Below are 11,777 nucleotides of genomic sequence, written 5' to 3'. Positions count from 1 at the left end.
ATAATGATTTTGCTAAATGTTTTTATTACCCTTAAGAATAAATTAATAATAATTTATTTTAAAATTAAGAGAAAAAAAAATTCAAATTCAAATTGAAGGTTTTTAAATGTTGAACTGGTTAATTTAATTCTCAAGTGTTAATCTGGTCTTTGACACCTTTTTTTGTCGTAAAAATTAATAAAAAGGTAATATTATAATTAATTAAAGTTAAAATATATATAATACATTATTATTATTATTATTATTAATGAGAAAAAGTTTGTTTTTGAACGAGGGGGGGAAATGGGGGTGGGTGGACCTTTTCCAAAATCCAATTGTTTATTTAACACGATTTTGACATTTCCCTTCCTCCCTCTCTACTCTTAATAGTTTAAAATCCATTTGATAGTTTTTTTTTTTTTTTTTAATTATGAAATGATAATTTTTTATCATTTAAAAAAAATTAAATAAAGTTTTCGGTTGCCATTTCCTTCTTCCAATGAAACTCACTCACTCATGGTTGACTAGATTTTCACTGAAAACAGCTTTCACGTCGCTCGAAGCACCCCAACTAAATCCTACCTGGGCTCCTCCATTTGTTTTTCTCTTATATACATATACTTTACAGTAACAGGTTTGAAATTAAAGCGCACCTGCAAATGCCTTAAGCTTTTAAATTCTCTTATTTTCAATTATTACTTGTTTGGGGGCCACCGATTGCGACATTTTCCGTACTTGATACCCGGCCACCTAGATTGATTTCTGACGACGTGTTTTCTTTTTTCTTTTTGGGGGCATTTTAATGCAGAAAATCCCACCCCCCCGCAAAATGTTAGAGGCTAACCTTTGTATTTTTTTGACTTCAGGAAAAAATTCCATCTGCATGTGTTTATATTTATTTCCTGTGGGTTCATTTATTCATTTATTTATTTCATTGTCCATTTGATAAAAAAGGTTGACATTTGTAACAAGATCTAAAACTCTTATCATGCTTTATACAAAACAGATTTATAAGCATTTTTTCATTTTTTGATTTAATCATCATTTATAAAACAAAAAACCGTTTGTAATGATTCATTGTTTTTTTTTTTTTCATTTATTATTATAGGATTTACTGGAGAAATTGTTTAAATTATTCGACGAAAATAGAGATGGAATTTTGGTACAAGAAGAATGGGTGGAGTTTCTTAAATTACGTCTCACGTGAGTATTTTTCTCCATATAAAGAAAAAATGATAATTATTTATTAATAAATGATGAAGAGCATTGAAAAACATGAATTTTTAAAATAATGCAATGCATAATTACCAGACAACCATTTTCTTTTTAACATTTAAAAAAATATTAATATCAGTAATTATTTTCAAAATCATTTTAAGGGGAATTTGTCATTTTATACCATTTCTAAAAACACAAACGAAATGAATACCTGTATAATATTAATCTCAAAGGAATTTTAACAGGGTTTTTCTCTCATGATACTTAAAAATTATGCAAGTTTAAAAGAAAAAAAAAAAATTACAGCCGCTAGTTAAAATTATACATACCAAAAAGCCGAAAAAATTTTTTTTTTTTTTTAAATTACCTTCTTCCAAAAGATTTTTTTTCACACCTGGATAAAATTTGTTGTTTTTTTATTTTTTATTTTTAAACCTGACCACAAAACAATTTCACGTACACATAAATTCATTTTAAAAGCGTTTATTGTTAATACGACCGAACGCCTAAAATAAAAAAAAAGTTAATAAAATTTCTTTGTGAATTCTTGTTTATTATTATTATTATTATTAGAGGTTTATTGTTCGCTCGTGACTTAAATACAGGTTTTGTAGTTTAAAAAAAAGCTTTAATGTTAATTATTGTGGTTGAGTTTAAGATAAAAAGCCGAATCGAAAATTAAAATAATAAAGTGCCATTTATCACGTTGAAAAATGTTTTATTTTTTTTTTTTAAATTTCATCGAGAGTGTGGCCTTTAAGAAAAATTACACGCATTTACACTTTATTTCACGTTCTTCACATCAAAAAAATAAATTTTTATTTAATCATTATTTCACTATAACGTTTTACGATATTAAAACAATGTTAAACACTCCCGTTATTAATTATGTTAAAAAAAACTGCAAAGGTAAGTAATAAAAACAAAAGAAGGGACGATAAATTGCCGCCATTTTGTTTTTGAAGAAATTTTTTAATGAGGGAAAATTGTCGACAATTCGAGAATGAGAATCGAGTGCGAGCTTTCACGAGCTAAAATTTTTTTAACGTTGTGTCCGTTGATGTATTGTTTTTTATTTTTTCGTTTTAATAAAAATTGAGAAATGTATTTAATATTTATGTATCGAAAAATATATTTTGTTTCTATTAAAAAATTTAATTATGATTTGATTTCGGAGAAGTATTACCGTTTTAAATGTATATATTTATTAATTTTTATGGTTCTGTTATAAAGTCATTACATGTTAATATTTTGTCTTATTCGCACGACGCTTTTTTTCCAGATAAAATTAAATTTAGAAAAATTATTCAATTTAAAAAATGAAATTTATTCTTAGAAAATTTAAATTTTGAGAGAGAGAGAGAGAGAGAGAGAGAGAAAAAAAAAAGCAAAAAATTAAACAATCGAAGCCGGGGATTATTACATTTATAATAAAACATTCGAAATGTAATGTATTCATATATATTTTAAATTATTTTTAAATGATTTTCCGTTAAAAAAAAGAAAACCGATTTAGAATTTAAAAATGCTAACGATAGACAGGTAAAATTATTAACATTTATGTTTTTCCAAAAGAATTTATGTTTATGTCATTCTAATAATAAAAACTCGTGACACTCTAATTTTTAAACTCTTGCTTTACAAAAAGAAAAAAATTCAAATTTTCAATAATAATAATAATAATAATACAAAAGGAATCATATTTTTTATTAGTTAATTAATTATTTTTCATAGGGTGTTTTTCAACCTACTTGAAATAAACGTATTAATTTAAATGTTCGACGTGTATATATATATATATATAAGGATTAAAATTAGTTTCGGATATTTTAATTTAATATAAATACGATTACAAGTTTAAAAAAAAAAAAAAATGATTTACGCGATATGAAATGACTATAGTCAAAAGAAAAAAAAAAAAAAAAAATGGGCGTGGATTTTAACCTCGACCTCGTCTTTGCACACAAGTTTTTTTTTTTTTAAGGTATACCCACCACTCGTTTGTAAAAACCTCCCAAATTAATTTTTTGTACATATCAAATGACATAATCCATAACAAATAACTTTTGAAAGATGATTAAAAATTATTTTATTATTATTTAATAACGATTTTATATATGAATAAAATCTCGAGGCTAACTAATATCGTGTTTGAACTAATCGATACCCATTTCCAATCGATTAACTAATTTAATTTGATTAATTAAAAGTGTTTATGTATGTATGTATATTTAAGAATAAAAAGGGCCAATGTATTATTAACACCTTAATAAAAAAATTATTTATTTATTTATTTATTTATTAACGTAGAAAAATGAAAAAAACCTTTTCCTAATATAATTTTTTATCAATTGATAAATGTTATCAGTAAAGGAAAATACAAAAAATTTTTGATTTTAAGATGATTCTCATAATTAATCGGTTTATAAAAAAAAAAAAAACAAAACGATTAAATTAATTAAAAATTAAATATTTTAAAATGTAAATTTTTTATTTCAAGTGATAATTTATTTCCACGAGTTGTTTTCAAGAGGTTGATTTGCCACGAGCAAAATTTTAAGAAAAATTTTTATTTTTTTATTCTCGGTTTTTCAAGGCACACACACACACACACAAAAAAAAAAACAACCTACCATTATCTATCATATTGCCTCACAATATTTTTAAAATTAATTTTTTATAAAAAAAAAAAAATTATTGCGATTTTAAAATACGTTTCCTTTAAAACAAATTTTTCTACAACTCATCATCATTATCATCATTATCGTAGACGTATTAACACTAATAACTGAAGGACATTAACGATTAATAATAATAATTTCCCTTACTCCCCTCCCCCTTTTGTCAAATTATTTTTATATAAAAAAAAATTATAACGGAAAAAATTTCCTTTTTTTTTTTTTTTTTTTGAAAATGGAGTCAATAATTATTATTATTATTTAATTTATATTTTCAGGGGAGAAAAACAAATTGATTTTGCTGAACAAGTTGAAAGTGTTGCTTATGTATTATGCGGTGAAGATCCAATAACATTTGATAAATTTTGTCAAATATTTAATGCAAAAGGAGTAAGTTTTTTTTCCCCCCCCCTCCCCAATAAAGTGATGTAAGAATTGTAAATTATACGGCTAGTAAAATTAATATTATTATTATTTTTGATAACAGTCAGTAGCAGACGAAAATTACAAGTTAATATTTGCTTTAAAAAAAAAAGTTTCAAATCGTTTTCGTTTTATTATTATTATTATATTTATCTACGTTACGGTCGACATTTTATTATCTTTTATTACCCGTTTATTATTATTATTATTATTACTATTATTTTTTTTTTGTAACGGATTATTATTATTATTTTTTTTTTTTTTTTAGGTTGTCGATAAAGTTTTTAGACTAATCGATGATGATGGTGATGGCGTAGTTTCACAAAATCAAATAATGGAATTTGTTGCGAGTTTAAGCAATGCTAGGTCGGATATGGCGAAAATTTCGCCTTGGCAAATAAAATATATTTTTTTTTTATATATAAATAAAATATTATATAAAATATTTGCTGAAGGCCTAATAAAATATCGAATTTATTAACTCATAAATAAAAAAAAAAAAATACGAAAACGTTTTTACTGTTTAAATAAAATTTTTTTTTTTTTTTTTTTTTTTTTTATATACGATTATTATTATCATTATTAATATTTTTATTTGTAGAACTAGAACGGGTCTGGATAAAGAAAGTTTAAAAGGGTTGGAAAAAATATTTTGCGAAACTGTCGGAAATGAAAAAGAAATACGAAGAGAAGATTTTAATAAAATACTTTTATCTAAAAATGTATGTCAAATTTAAAACCCATTCGGATTCGTTTATAAAAAAATTTTATTTGTAATAATAATAATAATAATAATAATTTTATTGGGTAAATTTGATTTTTGTTCAGCCCTTTTTTACCGATCGAGTTTTTGAAATATTCGATAAAGATAATAGCGGTACGATATCATTGCAAGAATTTATCGATTCCATGTATCAATTTGCTGGAAAATCTCCAGATGACAAAATAAGATTTTTATTTAAAGTCTACGATCTTGATGGTATGTCGAAATTTTATTATTATTATTATTTTTTTTTTTTTTAATAAAGTAATTTTTTAATAAATAAAAATAAAAAAAAAAAAAAACATTAATAAATAAAATGCATAAAGTTAAAAACAGCAACAACAAAAAATATTCGCTTCGGTTAAAATAGAAAAAAAAAAAAAAAAAAACCTGATTGCTCCCCATGAATTTTTTTTAAAAAACAGGTACAAGTTTTTATTTTTTAGGCACATTCATACCTAATATTTATTATAAGATATTTATTCTAAATTTATCATGAAATTATATAAATAGTAATTTAAAATTTAGTACCTTGTTAAATTATACATGTATAGTTTTTTTTTTTTTTTTTTTAAATAAAATTATTTAACGGAATTTTTGTCAAAAGAAAAAAAGAGAAAAATGTTTTTGCTTTTTTTACACGCAAAAAAAATTTTTAAATTAGTGTAATTAAATTTTACGACGAAGAAAATAATAATCGAAGACGCCGACAAATAATTTTTTTTTTTTTTTGTGACTTAAGGCGATGGTTTAATTCAACATAAAGAACTTCAACATGTCATGAGAGCTTGCATGGAAGAAAATGGAATGAAATTTAGCGAAGAACAAATTGACGATTTGACTATGGCCATGTTTGAAGATGCCGATCCAAATAATCGAGGAGCCATAACGTACGAAGCCCTTAAAAATCAACTCGAAAAACATGGCGGCCTTTTAGAAAACTTAACAATCAGGTGAATATTTTATTTATAAATAGAATGTAAGGAATTATTTTTAAAAATAAATTTTTCTTTTTTTGAACAGCATCGATAGGTGGTTGGTACCGGCTAAACCGAAAGTTCAACCGACTTCATTTATGGGAAAAATAAAAAAAATAATGCCGCATCAGTTTACCATACCTTACATGAAAAATAATTATGTTTTCATAATATTCGTAGCAGGTTTTGCTCTTTTAAATACAATACTATTCATTTCTCGTTCGATTCAATACAGGAATTCAAATGGATACGTTATTGTTGCTCGAGCTTGTGGTAAGTTTAAGAGGTATATCGACGAACCTCTTGTTTGTTTATGACTATTTAAAAATTTTTTACCTCCTTTTTTTTATTATTTTAGGTCAATGTCTAAATTTCAATTGCATGTTCATATTGGTTTTGATGTTGAGACAATGTATAACTTTTTTACGTACGAGAGGTTTCAGTACCTTCTTGCCCCTCGACCAACACATTTATCTTCATAAACTCACGGGAGTTTTAATTTTTTTATACAGCGTCGTTCACACGTTAATGCATCTTATAAATTTTAGTGAGTTTATATATATGTCTGACAAGATAAAAAATGAACGAAATTTTTTTTTCATTAGCCACATTTTTATTTCAGGTACGGTTGTTCAATATGATCCTGTCATAAACGCTCAAAATTTTACGCTTACCGAATGGCTTTTGACCAGTAAACCTGGTCTTTTCGGTCTCGTCGGAGGAGCTGCTAATCCTACTGGAGTAGCTTTAATGATAATTTTATTTATTATGTTTATTTGCTCTCAAAAGTTTGTTAGACGCGGAGGATGTTTTGAGGTTTTTTTTAATTTTTATTTAAAAAAATTTTGCAAACTGAGGAAAAATCACCCTAAATGTTTTTTTTTTTTTTTTTTTTTTTGTTTGATTGAAGGTTTTCTATTGGACTCATTTATTGTACATACCATTTTGGATATTATTAATTTTTCACGGTCCAAATTTTTGGAAATGGTTCGTTGTTCCTGGAATCGTTTACATCATAGAACGTTTAATTCGAATGATTTGGCTTCAATCGGACAGGGGTAAAACTTACATAAGCTCCGGTCTTTTGTTACCCTCAAGAGTGACTCATCTTGTAATTAAAAGGCCTCCGCATTTTGATTACTATCCCGGAGATTACGTGTTTGTTAACATACCAGCAATTGCAAAATACGAATGGCATCCGTTTACGGTGAGCAGTGCTCCAGAACAGGAAGGTAAGGAAGAGGAAAAAGATACAGAAGTGATGCTGTTGGAAAAATCACAACCTTTGATCGAAATAATACTTTTAGATTACATGTGGCTTCATATCAGAGGAGTCGGAGAATGGACGAATCGTCTTTACGAGTACTTTGATAAAGAACAAGAAAAGTTACATAATGCTCAGGATCAAATAACGGCCGTTCAAACGGGAATTCACACGAATAAAAAACCTCTCGTTTTAAAAGAAGAGAAAATAATTAACGAAAAACAACCAATTAAAAAATTACAAATGTAGAATTAATTTAACAAAAAAAAAAAAAACAGACTCTTCATTTTCTATTTAATAAAATATAATCGAACTAAATTTTATTTCAGGTTGGAGAGAAAATTTTCCAATAGGGATAAAGAAAAAAATTCACCGGTACGAATAATGTCATTTAAACGTAACTTACCATCGTCGAATGCCGCCGTCGGACTCGTAAATGAAGGTTTCGATACGAGTAATGATGTGGTATCACCACAATCGAATTCGGAAGGAGATTTGTCTTGTAATAAATCCATAGTTCAAATCCGGAAACCCCCACCTGAAAAAAAACTTCCGCTTTTATTGATGTCTAAAAAACAACCATTAGAAAAAAGTCAATCAATGCCAGATATTCAAACTCGTTTAAAAAAAAGAGAAAGGCTTTTGGCGTTCGTATTCATTCATTCATTCATTCATTCAAATGTCGACAATCTAAAAATAATGATAATAATAATAATAATAATAAATAAATTTTCAGTTTGAGAGAATATAATCGTTCGGAATCTGAAAGGAGTTTCGACGAAGTTCAAATGAGGAGAGCGAGGCTTCAGTCATTGGGATTGGCATATTTAAGCCCTCAAAACAAGTCACTTGCTCAAAGTTTCAGGTACATGAGAACGAAACCTACAATTATCGCGTTTAAAACTCCGAGTTTAGAAAATTGCGAAGCACAAATAAATGCAATGACACTCGCTAAAAATTGTAAGGAATCAATTTATCCATTATTATTATTATTTTCTCGTGAATTCTTTAATATAATAATAATAATAATGATAATAATAATTAACAGATGCTAATAAAGAGAAAAAAGTAGAAGAAGGAAGGATAACAACGGAAAACGAATCAAATTCAGGTTCGAAATTTCCATTAACGTCGGTTAATTATCCGGTCGCGGGAAAACCTTTAGAGGTAACATCAATTAAGGTTTTTATTTTTATTTTAATAAAAAAAATTAACGCGAATAATTTTTTTTTTAAAATAGATTTTTATTGATGGACCTTACGGTGCTCCATCAAATCACATTTTCCGAGCCCAACATGCCGTTTTAATAGCAACCGGTATTGGAGTCACGCCATTTGCATCAATATTACAATCGATAATGCACAGATATTGGAAAGCTCGTCACACTTGTCCTCAATGTAAATTTTTTTGGGCAAGCGAAATACCACAAACAATAATGAATTTGAGAAAAGTAGACTTTTTTTGGATAAATCGTGATCAAAGATCGTTCGAATGGTTTGTTAATTTATTATCACAATTGGAAATAGAACAAGCGGAATTGGGAGTCGCCATGGAAAGATTTTTAGAAATGCACATGTACATAACGAGCGCTTTACAAAGATCCGACATGAAAGCTGTCGGTTTACAATTGGCATTGGATCTCCTTCACGAAAAAGTACTATAATTTTTTCTTACTTATGAGTTTATTATGTCCGAAACAAACAAAAAATCTACAATTTATAAAAAAATTTGATTTTTTTTTTTAAAGGAAAAAAGAGATTTGATAACTGGACTGAAAACAAGAACGAATGCGGGAAGACCGAATTGGGATAAAGTTTTTAAACAACTTTTAGATCAGAAAAAAGGAAAAATAACAGTTTTTTATTGCGGTCCCCCACAATTGGGTAGAATTCTTCGTCTCAAATGTGATAAATTTGGATTTAATTTTAGAAAAGAAGTTTTTTAAATCCGGATATCAACATTTTCCTTTTCCTCACTTTAAAATTTTTATATATAAATATCTGTATACATAATATTACGAACAAGTTTTTTTTTTTTTTGTTATGATAAAACGTTTTGTTTCATTATATAAAATTTAATTTTAATTCAATATATTTAGTGCCTAATGTATTATAATTATTATTATTATTATTATTATTTTATATTTTTAAAATATAAAAATATATATATATATTTTTTTAAATATCGTTTATTATATTTAAACAAAAAAAATACCACTTTGAGCCTTTCAACGTTCGTATTAAAAAAAATTTAAAATGTAACGGAAAAAAGTTTTTATTTACACACACACGCACAGATTAACCGTTATTATTTATTTTGATTATTTTTTAATTATTTATTATTATTATTATTTATAATTATTTATTATAAATTTTGCATTTTTTGTTTGTTTTTTATTTTAATATTGTTATCATAACATATGATGATTGATAAAATTTTACACATAAGTGATATAATAAAATGGAAAATGATGGGGAAAAATATAAACAATTATTATCATCAAGTGATTTAAATTTTAACGATAATGAAGAAGAAGAAGAAGAGGAAGAGGAGGAGGAAGAGGGGGAGGGAGAGAGAGAGGAAGGAGAGGAGAATTTAAAAACGTTTAATGTCATGAATGAAAAATCGAATAGTAAAAAAAAAAAAAATTATTTATTAAATAATAATGATTTTAAAGGAGAAATATCAATTGAATCCGACAATACAAATTATCCATCGACCTCGGATAAAAATGATTTTAATAAATACACGGTGAAAAATGTTTTTTTCGATTCTTGTAAGTTCCTTTTCCTCTTATTTTCTTTCTTTCTGTTTTTCGTAAATAAATAAATTTTTTTTTTAATAGATTATCCGAAAATTATAAGTAGTACAAGCGTTGAAAGTAGCAAATATAAAAATATAATAAATAAAAATATGAACGGATTTAAATTTATGAGTGGTACGAATAATAATAGCAATAATAATAAAATAAAATTAAAAAAAAGGAAAAAATTATGGAAAAAAATCAAAAGACCGAAAAATTTCAATGATGATAATAATAATAATAATAATAGTAGTAATAATAATAATAATAATAAAATGATAACGGAAACTTCATCGACCGGAAATGATAATAAAAATTCCCAAGAGATTATAAACGATATTGTTATGAGTAATTCGCAAACGGATGATTCCATCGATAAAAATGAGTCGAAAAAAATTAAAAAATTAAAAAAAGGAAACGAAATCGTTATCGATTTACCGGAAATGACATCGACCACCGAAGATGATTATTTTATTAATTTACATAAAAGAATTAAAATATTAGAATTTTTACTCGATGATCAATTAAGTAAAAAAAAAAAAAAATTCTTTTAGCCTGATAATTAAACAAAAAAATATAAAAGCAGACGATTTAATTTTTTTAATTCATATTTTCAGGTACATATTTTCCTATGAAAAAAAAAAAATTTACAAATGATAATAATAATAATAATATGTAAATTATTTTTTAATAATAATGATAATGATGGCATCGAAACCGATCAAGAGCTTGCAATTATTAATAACAGATTAAAATTTTTAGAAAATAAAATAATTAACGAACATCCATTTTTATCATCGAAAAGGTAACGAAACAAACAAACAAACAAACAAGCAAAAAAAAAACAAAATGGCTGCTTTTTAATTTAATTCTAATTTTTTTAATTTTTTTTTTTTTTTTTTTTATTTAACAGCGTGAAAAAATTAATTGTAAAATTAAAAAATTATTATAATTATTTAAGCGATTACGATGATATACCTGCACAAAAGTGTTTTCCCTACAATAATAATAATAATAATAATAGTAATAATACGGAAAGTGGAGATTATTATGATAAGACAACAAAACGAGATTTATTAAAAACCGGAGATAAAAGAAAAATTAAAGTGAGTTTATTTACTTATTTATTTTTTTTTTTTTAATTTTAAAATTAAGTTATTTATTTAATTAAATTTTTTTTATAAAATTATAATAGTTTAAATGATTGTGCAAATTATTAAATCGATAAAGAAAAAAAAATTAACGGTAAAAATTAAATTGACGTGGGAGCAGATAATAAAAAAGATACAAGATGTGCACGATTCGATGTATTAGATTTTGTTATTATTATTATTATTAAATTTCGATAAAATCTATTATTATTATTATTATTATAAAAATGAAGGGGGGGGAAAAAAGGTGGTCGTCGTCACGAAAATAATCTTTTGTAAAAAAAAAAAAAAAAAAAAAAAATGAAAAGCTTCCGTCGAAAGTGCGAAAAAAATTTTCTTTTAAAGTATTTCGAATGTGTGGATTTTTTTTTTTTACACGATTTGATATAAAATCGGATTATGTCGGCGATTTTAATAATAATAATAATAATAATAATAATTCGATCATTCGTGACTTGAACTTTTTTAAAAATTAAATTTTTATTTGTGGCACGTACAAAATTTAAACATCTAAAGACACG

At 25.3% G+C, this 11,777-nt stretch overlaps 2 protein-coding genes across 2 annotated transcripts; both read left to right on the top strand.

Annotated features, from left to right (window-relative positions):
* Positions 1 to 478: 478 nt before the first annotated feature.
* Positions 479 to 1,186, top strand: Phum_PHUM389260 (uncharacterized protein; the record flags this gene model as incomplete). The annotated part of the gene is made up of 2 exons (XM_002428484.1): positions 479 to 577; positions 1,088 to 1,186. 2 exons carry the CDS (start codon positions 479 to 481, stop codon positions 1,184 to 1,186), a joined length of 198 nt encoding a protein of 65 aa, XP_002428529.1.
* Positions 1,187 to 4,632: 3,446 nt separating this feature from the next.
* Positions 4,633 to 9,247, top strand: Phum_PHUM389250 (NADPH oxidase, putative; the record flags this gene model as incomplete). The annotated part of the gene is made up of 14 exons (XM_002428483.1): positions 4,633 to 4,664; positions 4,900 to 5,020; positions 5,127 to 5,277; positions 5,804 to 6,014; positions 6,085 to 6,311; positions 6,397 to 6,585; positions 6,661 to 6,854; positions 6,949 to 7,270; positions 7,346 to 7,547; positions 7,632 to 7,949; positions 8,039 to 8,262; positions 8,351 to 8,469; positions 8,543 to 8,956; positions 9,050 to 9,247. The coding sequence occupies 14 exons, from the start codon at positions 4,633 to 4,635 to the stop codon at positions 9,245 to 9,247; spliced, it is 2,922 nt and encodes a 973-aa protein (XP_002428528.1).
* Between the last annotated feature and the right edge of the window lie 2,530 nt (positions 9,248 to 11,777).

This window comes from Pediculus humanus, genomic scaffold, assembly GCF_000006295.1.
Source record: "Pediculus humanus corporis 1103172107869 genomic scaffold, whole genome shotgun sequence".
NCBI lineage: Eukaryota > Metazoa > Arthropoda > Insecta > Psocodea > Pediculidae > Pediculus > Pediculus humanus.
This window is presented reverse-complemented; position numbering and strand designations above follow the sequence as displayed.